This window comes from Stegastes partitus, unplaced genomic scaffold (assembly GCF_000690725.1).
Source record: "Stegastes partitus isolate 25-593 unplaced genomic scaffold, Stegastes_partitus-1.0.2 Scaffold1411, whole genome shotgun sequence".
Taxonomy (NCBI): Eukaryota; Metazoa; Chordata; class Actinopteri; family Pomacentridae; genus Stegastes; species Stegastes partitus.
Genome location: NW_007579142.1, coordinates 1,592 through 18,772, shown reverse-complemented (window position 1 = coordinate 18,772; position 17,181 = coordinate 1,592). Strand labels below are relative to the sequence as shown.

General features: G+C 41.0%; 2 protein-coding genes across 2 annotated transcripts; one reads left to right on the top strand and one right to left on the bottom strand.

The window, feature by feature from the left end:
- The first annotated feature begins 1,459 nt into the window (after positions 1-1,459).
- Positions 1,460-9,607, top strand: abhd11 (abhydrolase domain containing 11). Its single transcript, XM_008299381.1, has 6 exons — positions 1,460-1,708; positions 3,827-3,962; positions 4,343-4,516; positions 4,730-4,900; positions 5,509-5,690; positions 7,509-9,607. The coding sequence occupies exons 1-6, from the start codon at positions 1,581-1,583 to the stop codon at positions 7,642-7,644; spliced, it is 927 nt and encodes a 308-aa protein (XP_008297603.1). The 5' UTR covers positions 1,460-1,580; the 3' UTR covers positions 7,645-9,607.
- A 78-nt stretch (positions 9,608-9,685) lies between these two features.
- Positions 9,686-15,302, bottom strand: LOC103370353 (uncharacterized). Its single transcript, XM_074465734.1, is given in 8 exon segments — positions 9,686-10,663; positions 11,710-11,830; positions 11,958-12,040; positions 13,364-13,522; positions 13,611-13,730; positions 14,331-14,902; positions 15,007-15,058; positions 15,060-15,302. Coding segments are annotated over 8 exon segments (1,509 nt in total). The 5' UTR covers positions 15,141-15,302; the 3' UTR covers positions 9,686-10,342.
- Positions 15,303-17,181: the final 1,879 nt, after the last annotated feature.

The window sequence follows — 17,181 nt, the reverse complement described above, 5'->3', positions numbered from 1 at the left end:
GTTTGTTTGTGTGATTTTGTTTTGCTTTGTATTTTGAGTTTGTTTTCGTTATTTTTGCATGTGTTTGCAAAGATTGATATTGCTTGAGTTTATTTCTTTGGTTTTGCATGGTTTTCTTGATTTCTCATTTGCTTTGCATGGTTTTCCTTAGCTTTCATTTGAATCTGCCTTGTGGGATTTTGGTGATTTCAATTCTATATTTTTAATTCTGTCACTGTATTTTAACTATTGTTCGAAAATAAAATCTATTTTTTATAATGTAGAACCACGTCTCCCCCCAGTGTGTTGCGAACCTGTGTGCTTGACTGTGTGTGTGTGAACAAGGAGTAGGTCGGTTCCCTGTGTGAGAACCTTAAACCCAGGTGGCGTTGTCGGTCAACACATTTCCCCTTAGTCCATCAGTTAGGCAATCTATTAGTAGCGCCCCCGCACGCCCCGCTCGCCACACATCCATCCATCTTCTCCCGCTTATCCGGAGTCGGGTCGCGGAGGCAGCAGCCTTAGCAAAGCCGCCCAGACTTCTCGATCCGCACACACCTCCCCCAGCTCTTCCGGGGTGACCCCTAGGCGTTCCCAGGCCAGCTGGGAGACATGGTCCCTCCAGCGTGTCCTGGGTCTTCCCCGAGGTCTCCTCCCGGTGGAACGCGCCCGGAACACCTCCCCAGGGAGGCGTCCAGGAGGCATCTGGAACAGATGCCGGAGCCACCTCAACTGGCTCCTTTCGATGTGGAGGAGCAGCGGCTCTACTCCGAGCTCCTCCCAAGTGACTGAGCTCCTCACCCTATCTCTAAGGGAGCGCCCAGCCACCCTGCGGAGGAAACTCATTTCGGCCGCTTGTATCCGCGATCTCGTTCTTTCAGTCATTACTGTAATAGAAAATATGGATAAAAATAAATAAATAAATGCCAAAATAATTGCACAAGTTTCTTCTTTTTTTTTTGGTACCTTCATTTTAAGATGTTAATTTAACATTTAAAGCAAATTAGACTGATTGTAAATAATAAGTGTGTTTTATATATAAAATGTTAATTTTTATCCTTATGTACTAGAAAATATGAATAAAATTAACATTTTGTCTATAAAACACACTTATTATTATTTACCATCAGTCTAATTTGCTTTAAATGTTAACTGAATATCTTAAAATGAAGGTACTGAAAACTCGTGCAATTATTTTGGCATTTATTTATGCAGTTAAGTGTTTTACTGGCAATTTCAATTTGCACGAAGTATCGGTGTCGGGTCGGTATCGCCGATACCAGCCTGCATTTTACTCAGTAACGGATCGAAAAGGAAATCGGTGCTATCGAACATCACTACGTAGAATGGCAGCCTCCTCTGCTGTAGACACACGTGATTCTAAAAAGGTCAGATCCTGACAGACTAAACTCAGGGACACAAGCCGTGTTTTCCTGTGCGTCTGACGTCATGACGCACATCAGCTGTTGACACACTCCTCCGTGTCGACCTCCGGCCGCTCCGCTCTGCATGTTCACCCTCCGGCTCTCCTGCTGTCACCGTGGACGTTTCGAGACGCACATGCTGGTTATCCACCGCCCGGTAACGGACCGTATGCTGCCATGAGTGCTTTGTGTCGCCTGGTTCAGAGAGGACTGCTCGGCGGCCGGCCGTCGTGCCGCTTGTTCGCCGGACAGCAGGATGTGTGCTGCGGGGTGGCTCCCCTGGTCCGGGCAGCCAGCTCATCCAGGTACCGCTGCTAGCTGCCCGGCTAACTGATGCCCTCTGTCCGCTGAGCTGTAGCGTGGCGCTGTGCAACTCGGTGCCACTGTGCCAATTGTGAAGAGAAATGGTTATTTAACCTTTACAGTTTGTCACCGTGTCGTGTGCTAGCATTTTTATTATCCTTTAACTTTAAACCGCTTTACGTAAATGACATTCAGGCGGCTGGTTAGCTAGACGGTTAACCTGCTCCTGAGCTGTCATCACAGATTTTAATACCAGCTCTGGTGCTCATTTGTATTATTGGTTGTGCGGCTGAATTAAACCACCGTTGCTGTCATGTTAGGTGTAGGCTATGTTGTGCTACATGTAATTTATTAGTAAGCCTAGCTACAATTAATGTTTTACGAGTAGACTTGCAACAATTAATGATTAGTCGTCAGCTATTGTGACAATGATTAATCAGTTTAAATGTGTTTTTTAAAGTGTTGAATCTCAGATTCCAGCTTCTTAAATGCACATATTTCCTATTGTTTTCTTGTCAGGGACAGTAAAATGCATCCTTGGGTTGTGAACTAAACAAAACATTTGTTATCTTGGACTTTTGGAAACACAGCTTTTTTTCTTTCTTTCTTTCTTTTTTTCTACTGTTTTCTGACATACATCAAACAGCTAATCAAATATTCAACAATGAAAATAATCTTTACTTGCAGACCTATTCATGATATGACACCTCTGTACAAAATCCTGAATGTTAGTTGTTGTTGAAACCGGGTTAGACGAGTATAGTTTTAACTCAGTGGGTGTTTAGTTTTCTGTTGACATATTGGATGAGATTTATTGCAGGGTTGTTATGCTAGACTGTTCTTTTTTTTTCCCCAGCAAGGTGCAATTAATAAACACACAACTGAGTCTATATGCTGAAAATTGTGCAATTTTGGTGAAATATAGGACATGACAAACTATTAAGCTCCTGAAACAATCTTAGAATGTAGTCATTCTTCAAGCAAGTATGCCAAGTATTTGCTGGTTCTAGCTTTGAAAATGTAAATATTTGGGGATTTCTCTGATTTACATCCATTTTTCCAGGTTGAGGTCTCCTGATCAAACATAAGTATTTTGGAGAGATCAGCTCCGCCTCTGAGACTTTGTAATGATTATTTTTCACATTTTATGGGGTGAAACGACGAAATGAATAATTAAGCAAATGATAAACAGAAGAATCAATGATTGAAATAATGTACGGCCACGGTAGCCTTTCTGTCTCAGTAATACCTGAATGTGAACGCTTCAGAAATTGTTATTAAGGCTATTGTGTTTTATTATTTCCTTGTACAGGGAGTCATGTAAATTGTTTCCTCTCCCTGTGTAGTGTTATATAACATCTGCAGTAGAACTGAACAGTTAATTGATTTCAAATTAAATCGCAATGTGAAACAAAGCAATTAGACAAACTCAAAGGCTGCAATTTCAGATGTATGTTATGCAGCACGTTTGATCGAGGGTTTAAGCTGTTGTGTCGTTGGATTTACAAATTCCCGCCATCCTCCTTCTATGACAGTCATGCTTTTGATTGTACATCATGTTGCAATGCCCTGTCACATATTTTAGATTCATTATATGCTGAACATTGAACTGAAGCAGGACTTTGCAGTGTGTCAGAAGAATCACAATTAGATATTTTCCCCAAATTGTTAAGCTCCAGTGAAATGGCTATTGTCATGCCTGTATCAAGACGTTTATATATTACGAAGCCCTAAATATACTATCTTTATGTAATATGGGATTAATTAGAGCAAGATTTAAAATCACAATGCCATAAAATGATTAATAATGACTTTTTAAATTAACCCATCTGTGTAGTACCCAGTGAAATGTTGTGTTTCTAGATAAAAGATGACTTCAACGTAGTGTATTTTTACTTGTACGGTCATCGGTGCTGGCATCTATGTCTGATTAGAGAAACAAGATGGTCTGAAATTCTTTTTTACTGTGAGTTGAAGTATTTCTGCTCCCTGAGAGTCTAATCAGTTTGAGTTTTATCACTTAGAGTTACCGTTCCTGTCTAAGTAGTGGCATTATTCTTGTTGTAGATGTAGCCAAGGAGATTGTAACTAATCAACATGAATGGTTTTTTTCCACGCAGCCCAGTCAGCTTGACCTATGATGTCTTCGACGGGAAGGGAGACAGCACTCCCCTGGTGTTTCTGCATGGGCTTTTTGGCAGTAAATCTAACTTCCACTCAATAGCGAAGTCCTTGGTGCAGCGTACAGGCCGAAAGGTAATGCAGCGATGAAGAAATCACACCTGTCTGCTGTTACATCAAGAACAATTCATCCTTATGTGTTGCAGTTTCAAAATAACCCTCCTACAAAAGCAGGCTTGGGAATGTACAATCAGCTGTGTGTTGCCTGTCATTTGATACACTTCCTCAACAATCCGTACTGTTGTAATAAACACTGATAGATAATCTGCCCCAGGGACTGTTTGAAGAAACTCATCACTTTGTGTGCGCAGTACAGTCTGTGTCTGTGCTGTTACCTTCCAGAGTCAGGGCGAAAAAAAAAAAATGATACAGCTGACATAAAAGTTTTTTTGTGTCCGCTTTTGTTGCCTCCTTTTCCCCAGTCCAAGTGTCCTAACTGTCCTTTGTCCAGTTAGGTGCTGACTGTAGATGCCCGTAACCATGGTAACAGCCCTCACAGCCCTGTGCTGACTTATGAAGCGATGACCAGCGATTTAAAACACCTCCTCGCCAAGCTGCGCATCGAGAAGTGCGTCCTCATCGGCCATAGTATGGGAGGAAAAACAGCCATGACGACGGCTTTGACACAGGTTAGTGGCTGCAAAATGTCACCATGAATTTATCATGACCATATAGTCTCCTCGCTGGATGTCACCTGACCTTTCTCACTGTACATTTCTGTCCTCTCTGGATCTAGTAACCCTCCACTGACCCGCATGCCACAGCTTCCCACTTGTTTGTCATTCGTGTCTTACTGCATCTCTTTTCCTACTTGCTCACTTCAGTCTGTGTCTCCGTTGCAGCCTGGTTTAGTGGAGAGGTTGGTGGTTGTGGACATCAGTCCAGCTCAGACCACCGCACGCACCAACTTCCGCTATTACATCCAGGCAATGCAGGATGTGAAGATCTCCGTTGACATCCCTCGATCCACTGCCAGGCGGATGGCTGAGGATCAGCTGCGCAGTTTGGTCAAGGTCAGAAGTGCTTTCTGATATCATGCCATTCAGTCTTTAAAATCGCTAAATAAAGAAAATCTGCTTTTTTCTAGGAAATCCATTAGTTTGTCATAACTATGCTTTATCTAGTTTCATGTTGCTGACAAGAAACTTGCAATAGCTGCTCTTTCGGGCCACTTGAGGGCAGCATTATTGCTTAACAAAGTTGATGTGTCAAACTTGTTGGCAGCCAGCGACCTGTTTGGATTATTTAAAGTTATCTATTTGAATTATTTGGAGTTTCGTTGCTAACCACCTGATGAATTTAAGTCCAATGCTGACTCTCTATTTGCTCTATTTTGGTCTCAACCCACTCCTAATGGAACCATCTGACTCTTAAGCTGCTAAAAACTGTCTGTTTTCAGAGATTTTTTTACTGCCAAATTGCTCCATTCTTCCTGAAAATGACTCTACGAGTGATAAGAGTGAACCAAAACTGTAAAGTTGTGACCTCTACAATCCCAACAATGAGCTGCAAGTTATGAACACAGTACAGATCTGGGTGATAATTCCCTTCACATATACTCTGCCAGTAGCTAAATTTGTTTTAAATAACAGTCGTCATCTTCTGTCTTTCCCTCCCTCAGGAGCACTCGGTGCGTCAGTTCCTGCTGACTAACCTGGTGGAGCAGAACGGACACTACGCCTGGAGGGTCAACCTGGAGTCCATCTCAGCGCACCTTGATGACATCATGAGTTTCCCCAACGTTGACGCCACCTATGATGGCCCTACGCTGTTTTTGGGTGGAGCCAGTTCGGCTTATATCAGGTATAATATACAACAGACAAAGAGTTTTTGGTTCTATAGGGAAAGGGGCATATGCTTAAAATACTCAACTTCATGTTGTATGCACAAATCATTCCTGTAGTAGTATTAAATAGAATTAATCTAGTTCTGCCATCATTCGATAGAGACCTGATGACGGTGGAGGCCATTTGAGTGGCATTAAGAACATTGTCCTGTCTAGTAAACCAATCCGAGACAATCTGAGCTTTGTGCGTTTTGTGGTGTGTCATCCTGCTGAAAGTAGCCATTAGAAGATGGTACACTGTGGCCATAAAGGGATGGACGTGGTCAGCAGCAGTACTCAGGTCTGTGGTGTTAAATGACTGATGCTCACTTGGCACTAAGGGGCCCAAAATGTGCCAAGAAAATATCCCCCACCACCACCAGCCTGGATTGTTGATACAAGGCAGACTGGATCCATGGTTTCATGCTGTTTACACCAGATTCTAACCCTACAATCTGAATGTAACAGTGCAAATCTAGACTCAGACCAGAAAACAGTTTTCCAATCTTCTATTTTCCAGTTAGTCTCAGTTTTCTGTTCTTAGCTGGCAGCATCAGCACCCAGTGGGCTCTTCTGTAGCTGGAGCTCATCTACTTCAAGGTTTAACACGTTGTGCGTTAAGAGATGCTCGTCTGTATGCTTCATTTTAAAGAGTATTTTTTTGAGTTAGTGTTGGCTTTCTATCAGCTTGAACCAGTCTGACCATCCTCTGTTAATCCTAGAGATGTTTGTGCTTGAAAATCCCAGCAGATCTGCAGGTTCTGAAATGCTCAAACAAACAACTACGTCATGTCCAAATTCACTTAAGTTTTCTTTTTTTTCCCATTCTGATGGTTGGTTTGAACTTCAGCAGATCTCCGTTGTCATGCTTACATGCCTGAATGTATTGAATGTGTTCTATGTGATTGGCTGATGAGATGTTTGCTTTAACAAAAAGTTGAACAGGTGTCACTTTAATCTCCTGTTAACTGTAAAGTACACAGTCTTATTTCTTTGCTGAAAGTGACTACCACACACAAACTTAAATAGATTTGCTCTGTGCTAATGGCCTTTAGTTATTATTGTTTTGTTGTTATATACCTCAGTATGCCAGTCTTAAGTTCACGATAAATTTACTGTATTCTGGACTAATATCTTCATGATCAGGACAAAAAGTAGAGTCAACTCACTGACTGCGTTGTAATCAGTTAAAAAATGTTCAGACACGAGCAGCACAAACATCATGTATACGTGTCTGCAATGTAAACTGATGTGATACATATTTATACCGAAGCACCGGGGGGGAAAGAAATGAAATAAATATGAATAAATAAGCTGAATGAAATGGAAATATGGAATTTACATGGACCACAGTTTCAATATAAAATGCAATAAATTTTACAAAAGCATAACAAGCCCAAAAACGAAAAGCAAAATTAAATTAATGTTTAAGAAGAAACACGTTTTTACAAATTAAACTGTGATAACCCATATTTATGACAGTTTTTAAAATAAATATATATATATATATATATATATATACCTGTAGGGCAGAAATATTTTGACTTTATTTGGAGAGCATACAATAAAGACGGACTAATGAGGGAAAGGCAGAAGTTCCCAGAGTTGATCCGAGGATCTTCAGTTACAAGGATTAAAACCCTTTGACCACCTGGATGCATCCATGAAAAATAATTTCAGCCTTTAAAATCTATTTTGATTGATACTGACTAATATTCACCATCATGTGTATATAGAATTTTTGGTTTTCCAAGTCTTTTACCCTTCTTAACCTCCTTCTCCATGTCCTGGTCCAGCTCCGATGATTACCCAGAAATCCAGAGGCTGTTCCCCAACGCTGACATCCAGTACATCCCAGATGCAAGCCACTGGATTCACGCAGACAAACCCTTAGATTTCATCAGCTCCATCATCTCCTTCCTTCAGTCCTAGCTGCCTCCATCCTTCGCCTCAGAACTTTTTTTTTAAAACCTCAGCAACTCTGAGCGTCCGCTAGTCGAAAACTGAAGGTGAGAATTCAGCAGCTTCAGCAAACGCGAGTGGAGTCATTAATGATGCTAATATTTGCCAACACTGGACCAAACTCACCCTTTTTCGGCAGTCAGTTCTTACCTTTTAATAGTATCAACGTTAGTGTAGTGTAGGTAACTTTTGTTTTGTTTAGTCTCTCTGCCAGACAGGTAGTGCTACTAGATTGGCTGGTTTTTGGATGTGATTTTTAGGTAGACGGTAGCAACGACAATATCTCCAGTGTAACATTACGGGGCTGTTTTTGGAGGTGATATACTAATCCAAAGAAACTCTGATTTGCACAGTGCTTTCTTTATGTTGACACATTTATGCCAGTATAATAGAAAAGTGGCTTTAGGTCAAGTACAATCAGACTGCTGAAGTGAACCAGCAGTAAGATCGCTGTTAGGTTATGAAAGTTGTGACAGCACTGCAATGAAACAAATACTATATATCTGAGAAGTTCTTCTTGGAGACGAGTAAAGAATGTGCAAAGCAGAAATCGTGTCAGGAGGTTGGAGCTCTGCACAGAGGCTGCAATACAGATTTGATGTGTACAGATGGTTTGCTGTAGGAGGTTATTTTAATATTTATAATAGTGGTATATTCAGTATTGTGGGCAGGAACAAGCCCTCTCCTCTATATCTGCTGTATGTCTTTAATGAGGTTGGTTACAGTGTCACAATTCCAGGTCATCGAGAACGCCGGTTATATTTTTATGCCAATATAATCGCGTATTAAAACCAAGCTGAAACTCTCATGCAGTATCAGCACAAACTGTTTCCTGACCGTCTCAGGTTACAACTGGATATGCTAGTTATTATACACTTATACTATTCTTTTGTCTGTCTGGCAATAAGCCGTAGTAACGTTGTTGTGTCTTTGTATTTGGTCAGTCCAGTTAGTGTTTTGATGAAACAATGGTTTTCCCAATTTATTATCTGTATCTCACGTACTCTTTACAAATAAGGCGCAAGGTTCTATGGGTATCTCACAAATATATGCTGCAACACTGTATGTTGTTATCTAACCGTGATAGTGTTAATATCCTTTCTGTTTCCATGAGTTTGAAAAGTATGGTCCAGTAGTGAAACTGCCATCTGTGTGAATAAGCAGGGTGTTGTTGATTTGTATGCGCCTCTTTTACTGAGAGCTCCTTTTCCATTTCTGTAAAACTTTATAACAAAAAAAAAAAGACTTTAATTCTACAGAAACTGTCAGTGGACTCTAGATTGGCAGCTGGGTTGCCAGTTCTGTGTGATTTTTTTTTTTTTTTTTCCTCACAAGGAGGCTTAACAGTTGAGGCGCTAGATGTTTACTACAATCAGTGTTTTATGTTCATTTGATGTCAATACAGTCTAAAAAGGCTTTAAATGATCAGAATTCAGTTGAGTAAAACTCTCCTTATTTGATTCTTTTTATAAAGCTCCAGTTAGCGGAGAGTCGCCCCTTCATCCTCCTTCAACCACAGGACAGATCTGTCTTGTTGCACAATGTGAATAGATTGTTGGGGGGTTGGGTTGTGCTGACATTTGAATGCAGGTTGTGCTTCTGCACTGTTGCAGTCGGACAAGAACAAGTCAAAGGAGATCGCCCTGTCAACAGTATAGAAAATGTTGTTTGAAGACTGTAATCATCTGTTCAGGATTGTATATTGTTTCACTATGAGCATGCCTTTTCTCGTCATCAGGTGCGACTTTGCTGTGCTATATTTGTCTCAGTTTGTTGAACATGTCGCCGGTATGGTGGCACTCATTCTAGATAATGGCATATATATATAAAAATATATATATACATTTTAAATGTGTGCAAGATGCATATAGAAGTGGAATATATATTGTTGAAAATGATATTATACAATAAAATAGCCAAAATATGCAACAAAGTTTATCCTGCTTTCTTTTGAACCTTGCAACAAGCTAAAGTGATGTGGTGAGCATCACAAAATGTAGTCTGACTCAGGTTTTGAATACGAATTTCATTTATTTACAAGCACTAACAAGTATTCAGGTCAATAAGTATAAGGCATTTAAGTGTTACAGTATTCAACATTTACTTGGCTCATTCACAATCTGTTATATTTCATGCATAATTGACACTAGATCCAACATTTAAAGCATGTTCCCCAAGAAAATAATAAACATTTCCTCCAGACATGTTTTAAAGTATAAAAAATACTTTGATAATTTGTGCGCGATATGGTTTTTCCACAAAAAGAAAGTTCAGTTACCTCGTTAAAATAGTTTAAAATGGCATCTTTGCCTCCTTCCTCACTGAGAAATCCAGAATCTATGAATATGCAAATATGGTTCATTGTACAAGTGTAACCGCCGGACACAAGAAGTCTCCTAATTCATTGAAAAGTTCCCGCTCTGTGTTTGTGCACTGGAGCTTTTCCACATGGTCGGCTACATATTAGTGCAAAGCTGTTTTCCAAGCTAGTTGGTGCTCAGATGTAAAATACAGATTTTATGTTAAACTTTTCCCCATCAGCAGATAAACGGGAAAACTACCTTTGAGTGTTAAACATGCTTCAGTAAGGGACAGTAAGATGCATATTGTCTGAAAACAGACTTTAAGTAGGTAAAAGATGGCACTCGTCGTAAAGTCATCAGTGTTTTTAGTCGAGTGATACGACCTGGAAGCCGTCGTTTTCACAACCAAACTCTGAATCCTGGTCTCCTTGACGGCTGCTCTTGCCCCTCCTCATCTTCCACCTGGTGCTGGAAGAAGAAGGCGTGCTGGGAGCCGGAGCAGCAGATCTGGAGAAGAAGATTTGGTTTGTGTTGGTTGTGGGAGGGGTGGGCAGAGGGAAGTTGGGCGGCCGCTGGATGGGCTGTTTGTTTCTCCTGAGGATGCCCAGACGAGAGGTCTTCTTCTGGGCCTGTTCTGCCTGCTGCTGACTTTGCACCTGCTGTTGGAGGATCCGCTGAATGTCCTCCTGAGGTACATAAAGGTAAAAAAAACAAACAAAAAAAACAGGCCGTCAAAGCATGAAAAACAAATACCTGGGAAAAAAAAGACATCTGCAAATCTACAGAGAGTCATGTAGCAGAAAATGTGTGAAAGACACAAGTGGTAATGAGTGAGATTTCAAACCTGTGGGAGTGTGATCTATTTCATATCATGTCTATGCTTTCAGAGACATGTATTGTGAGCGTTGCTGGCGAATAAAGGTCTGTACAGAGGTTGTTAGGAGAAGGGTTGTAGAGCAGAGGGGGTCATGTCATTTTTTATTAACTGCAAATGTATATTTCAGCCTTTGCTTACAAGATGGATCACAAAATAATGATCAGATTGTCATAAATTATGAGTTTGTTGGGCACAGTGGGTCAGTGACAAACCTGACACTAACAGAATTAACATGCATATTCATGAATTATGGATAGTTGTGACTACAAAATATTTCATTATAATATCTTAAAGTTATAGGTAAAGTCATTTTATATTTGTTGTTGCATTGATTTATTTAGGCTTGTATTAAATTACACCATCTCATTCTTTTAACTTGGCTTTTGTTTTTAAATCTGTTTAGATTTGGCGTGTAAAGCTTAAACAGACACTGTTGCTCTCACCAGTAAACTTGACAACACTTGCAGTGTGCAATGTAGTTTCAGTGTGACACTGCAGGGAGGCAGGCACTCAGCCGAAGAACACACAGGCCCGAGGCCAAAACACTGTGGCAGGATACCAGCTGGCTTCTACGGCTGCAATGTGCTGAATGTAACGTGTGTGAATCTTAATTGTAGTTGGTATTGTGTGTGTTTCACGGCTCAACACGTTCTGAAAGCAGCGTCTGCTTAACACTCATTATATGTGTGTGTGAGTGTCCTACTTTTTCCCTGGCTGACTTCCATGTGTTCACGTTTCCCTACCATCTCCATTTCACTCAGTATGAGCCACTTTCGTAGATTTTAGTTGTGTGTTTGTTCAGTGAGCACATCCTTCTGTTGTCCCTGTTAAACAGTAAAGTTAGCTCAGGTTTACCTTCCAGGCCTCCACCTCCAGCGACAGCTCCAGACGTTTCTGCACAGCCTCCAGCAGCTGGTTGTTCAGTGCCATCAGCTCTGTTTTACTCCGCAGCAGCTCGGCCTCCATCGCTTTCTTCCTGCACAGCGGAACAGAAACAATGACACACTCCTCAAAATAGATGGAGGACTTTCAGCTTCCCCTTTTCCCCCCTCAAATTTGGATTCATTTGTTATTTAGAGTAGTGTGACTGTGTGTGGACTCACTTCTCTATAGCTTCATCTCTGTCCCGCAACGCCTGCTGCAGAATAGCACTGTCCTCTGCTCCCTTTTTTCCAGGTTTTATATCCTAAATGGACAAATGAGCAGAGAAGGCAGTTATGTAATGTTGCAACTCTTGTTATTCTTCACCTTTAACCTCACTGGTGTCATTCTGTTTGAACTGTCTTTTAACATTCATATCTAATCCCAGCTTCAGTCGCACACCTTGTGACTTTCTCTAAATGTCTGACTGGCATTCGGTAAATACCAGAAACACCTGATGATACTGTCACCGGTAAACTTGTCAAGCCACATAGCAGAGCTTTGACGTCTGGGTGGAGAAACTGATGATCTTTCCTCAACAGAACAATACAGAAAGTGCTTCATTAGGAGGGTGGTGAGGCGTCTCACGAGGACATTAATGTGCACACACCTCGGGGCAAAGCAGCAAACTCTAAGAATGGAAAATGAAGCTCAAAGGTCCTTAAACGACCTCTTGAGCCTGACTTCAAAAGTGAGTCAATCCCTTCAGACTTCCATGTTAAAATGTACAACTTTATAATAAATATGACTACATGTTTACAACTAAAACACTTCCCCGTTTGTGACAACTGTACTTGGGGTGATTTTAAAAATATATATATATAAAACACCATTGGAAGGTGTATTAAGGCTTAAAGTAATGTATAATTAAGAGCCCTTGATTGGTACCATCACAGGACAACCCTAGGCCAAGAGATGCTGTTATGGCCCACCTCACACTTCACTTCTTTTGCTATTTTTTTTTGAGTAGCCAGAAAGTAGGAGGACTCAGAAACTGCCAAGATGGCAACAACTGGTTTCAAAAGCACAATGCACAGAAAGCTATAGGTGACATCATGGAGGGGTCGTCGATATTTATACATCCTATGCTGACGGCTAATTTTAAGACTTCCAGTAAGAAAAAGTTTAAAAAATAAAAATACCTAGAAAGTGTAAATACATTGATACCCGGACAAAAATATAATGGAGTCTTTTAGCATTTGCAAATGAAAGCACCTTTATATCAGGCAGCTCTTGTTACTTGTATTAAGTTAATATAATCAGTGTTGTTCACTAGTTTAATGGTTGAGTTAAGCCGTAACACTAATCCACACTGTTCAAGGTTTAAATTGTAGGTCCCTCCCATGTTTCCTGTCTGTATCAATAAAAGAACACAAAGACATTTTTCACAAGAGAGAACATTCTAATATTTACACGAGAAATAGAAAATAAAAACCCTCCATGAATACACTTTCTCACCTTTGTCACTTGAACCACCACTAGTATGAGCAAAGCAAACATTCCTCTGAGTAACATGCCCACTAAAATCAACTCAAGCTAAGGAAATGGTTAGCAGCTTTATTTGAGTGCATGCAGGTGTTGCCCTGACCTGTTTGGTTTGGCTGATTGCCAGTTTGCGTGCCACATTCTGCAGCTGTGCCAAGGCAGCGTCCAGGCAGTTTTCCCCTCCAGACGGCTCTGGCTGGCTGGTCTCTGGCTCTGTCAGCGGGTGCAGCAGCCTCAGAATGGACAGAACCTCCTCTGTGACCTGGGATGGAAATTAGTAGAAAGAAGGTATAATAAACCTGCAGAGCTCTTCGGATGTGTGCATGTGTGTGTGCGTATGCAGGCTTTACCCTCTCTCTGTGCTGACTCCAGCCTGGTCCATCTCTGTTCTCCTGCAGTTTGTCCACCTGAGCCTTCAGCTTGATGCTTCTCCTGCGAGACAGCTCCACCTCCCTGCGTACTTCTTTAAGCTACAGACAGTGAAATATAGCCCATTAGAACTTTTAAAAAGGCACGTAACCATGTTTTGTTGTTAGACTATTACACACCTACACACAAAAAGTCCAACTTCATTACATTTTAACACTATGTAAACAGAAACTGCTATCTAGATTCTTGGGTGAAACTGGAGGCAAGAAATCCAGTCGTACTGGCTGAGAACTCACCAAATGTGCACACATGAGGGCATTACAAGAAACACACTCAAAGGCGCACAAAGACACCCGAGCAATGGAAGCTATTAAAGTATGAGACACAAATATTTTCTCCACCAACAGTGTTTCCATTTTCACACTCATAACCACAAATCAAACCCGGTAATTATCAGCTGAAGTTTACTGCTCTCTGACATCAAGGTGCCACACATATTTTAAAAATATTTCATTATGCTGTAGGACAAGATACTTGAACTTTAATCTATAATTTTGTGGCTTTTGTATGTGTTTGGTATACTGCTAAGCAACGGTTAAGGCTGTCTCCTCCCAGTACAACAGGTTTCTTTGTTTGATAAGCTTGTAAACTGCAGAGCAGATTTCAACACATATACAATACAATAAAAAGAGTTTCCCTACTGTTTCAGAGACATGTCCCAGTGTCCTGCGTCTGCCAAGCGGCCTGCCACTCTTTATCAGGTCTGGTAAGGTCCCGTCGAAGTAGCTCCTCTGGAAGGAGCTCCCACCTTCGCCGGTCAAAGCCCCTGACTCTGCAGAGTCTCTTGTGTCTTCTGAGGCCAGCTCACCTGAGCTGTCTTTGTCCTCAGACTGTGAGGTGCTGCTGTCGTCGTCTGCCATCTCCCCTTCACCAGCGTCTGTCAAATTCATCTCAGTGAGAAGGCTTGACGTGGTGAAGGCTGGCAAAGGGGCAAAAATTTCTTCTTCTAGGTCATCAGAAACCAAATACTCATTCTTTCCAGCTTCCTCTGGATCTTCTGTTTTAGTCAAAGAGACTTTTGGATCCAGCTCTGTCGGCATAACTGTTTGTCGCTGAGATGTGGCCCTACTCCGAAGTGAGCCCACCTGTGTTTCATCCACTTCGTTAAGAGGCGAGATGAGATGTGCTCTGTATCGAGGTTTCAGCCTCTGATTGAGGACAGAGAAAGGCTGAGAGTAATCCATGATCAGCTTGGTAGAATCTGTTGAACCATCTGCAGATACAGTCAGTGATAAACAAACTTGGAAGAGCAAGAGAGAGACAGTACAACAAGAAGGAGGGAGGATAACAGAGAGAATGCCACAAAACCTGTTTTACCTGAATGGTGTGCGTCTTCACAGTGACACAACATGACATGATGTGATGTCAGTTGGAGGTTGTGGCTTCACGTGGTCCGTCAGCGCTTTCTTCCTTCTTTTCAGTCGCTGCACAAACACATGACGTGCAAACATACCAGAGCAGCGGGGAAACAATGGGAGGAGGCCAACTAATCCTTTGATGTGATCAGATTATTCTGGCATGACGCATGATTCCTAATTTAAACTGCTCTTTTATCAGCAAAGTGCAGAGCAGAAGGACTGTGAAGGGAGAAAACAGACAGAATAATTTACAGCCAGTCTAAACGGAAGTCAATGCCTCAACTGGTATAAAGTCAGAATCACACTCATGACTAGTCAATTTATTTTTGGTAAAGAAGTGCTTTGCGGGAAAACACCAGTGAGTGGTTTCATGTAGCTGAGGGTATTTTTTTGGTGTCAAAACCTCCTACATACATGAGGACAGATGAGTCAGTAACCAACGGAATATACTGGGCAATCTTGGGCTGCACAGAGCGGAAGAAGATAATCTGTTACTTTACTGTAAATTGCACAAGTTGTTTCCTGGTTATTTTCTTTTTTCAGAGGGTAACTAATTCAGATAACTATAAACCAATGTAGTGTTTGTCTAACGCAGCAGCAGGAAGTGGTTTATGGTTGTGTGTTTTCCTTACCTGTGCCTTTCTAAAAGCTGTGCACCAAACTCTCTGTGCACTCCCTTCAGAGAGAAGTAGGTCACTTTTGAATCAGAGAATATTCACACAGGTTGGCCAAGTCTTCAGGGTAAAGTTTTTCTCGAATGACATCTGGAATAATTTACATTTTATTCTAAATAGGTCAAACCAAAACAAAGGAGGGAAAAAATGGTGTCAGTGTTTATGGATCAAGTTCCGCTGCATTACTTGTCGTCAATGCAACAAACATGTGTCAACAAGTAATTTAATCTCTTAATCAACCCTCATGTCAAGACCTTTTTCTAAACGCCAGCAGGGAGAGAGAATCGCACACATTCCTGGTGGTGTCGTTATTTTATTAATAGTAGTCAATAATCACACAGATTAAGGTACATCTCTGCAAGACAGTGAAAGAAAATCAGAATTAATCCCCCCAAAAATGCAGCAAAACAGGTTGATTTATATTCAAAGCAGATAATTCTGCCTTTTTGTCCTACACCAATTTAGCTCATTTTATCTTCTATTTCATTTCACTCAAATCCTATTTAAGTGTCTTAATGTAATCATGTTTTTGTTTGTTGTTTTTTTTTTTTTAAACTTATCCTAACACATTTATGTTCCATGTGCTGCACTTTCAATTGCTTTGTTGTTGAAACATGCCACATGTGGGAGCTTACTTTGCCCTACTCCTTTTCTGAAAATCCCATTACAGCGCTCAGTTTCTCAGAAGAATGTTTTGACATTTTTGGAAATCTGCATATTTCCTTTCTTGCTTAAGGTTAGATGAGAAGATGGGTAACAAAGCTTGGAGAGAAACAGGGTGAGTAACATATGTATATGTGTGTGTGTGTGTGTGTGTGTGTGTGTACTGACATATTTAGTATAAAAGCATTAATAGCAGGATGACAATTTCGAAATACATCTTAAAAGAAAGTAGGATATACTAGCACACACATAAGTATAACTTTTTTGTCTTATATAGTACCATCATTATATGGTAAATATCGAATTTGTACAGTAACCCTCCTCACTCTGTTGATAAGACACTCATGTTCGTACATCATGCAGCTAGCAAGCAGTCGTTTAGCTTAGCTTAGCTTAAAGCCAGGAAACAAGAGGGAGACTTCTTCCCTGGTTTGTCTAATGATTAGGCTCTCTGACTAACACGTTTATGTGTGGGTTGTTTCACTAGTACAAAACAAACTGGTAAAAAAAACAAACAAACAAAAAAAACCCATAAAGTTGATGTTTTACGTAAAGTTTTATGGCACCATTTTTTGGGTGGACTTCCTAGTCTCCCCGCTGGTTGCTTTGCAACTGCTCAGCGTTAAGAACAGGCACTAGCGCCTGGTGCTCCTTGGTGGAAGAGAGGTTAGACAGATATCTAGGATGGGGAGCAGATGCAAATGAAAAAGTAGATGGAGAAGAGGAACCTCTGGTTGAGCGCTCCAAAAGAGTAAGGAAACCAGTGGTTAGACTAAGTTATGAAAAGCTTGGAACAC

What these genes read in the sequence shown, in the direction of transcription:
- abhd11 (XM_008299381.1), top strand. Translation starts at nt 1,581, where the DNA reads ATGAGTGCTTTGTGTCGCCTGGTTCAGAGAGGACTGCTCGGCGGCCGG. An exon ending in TGACGACGGCTTTGACACAG is followed by an intron (nt 4,517 to 4,729) that starts GTTAGTGGCTGC and finishes TCTCCGTTGCAG; the next exon opens with CCTGGTTTAGTGGAGAGGTT. An exon ending in GCCAGTTCGGCTTATATCAG is followed by an intron (nt 5,691 to 7,508) that starts GTATAATATACA and finishes GTCCTGGTCCAG; the next exon opens with CTCCGATGATTACCCAGAAA.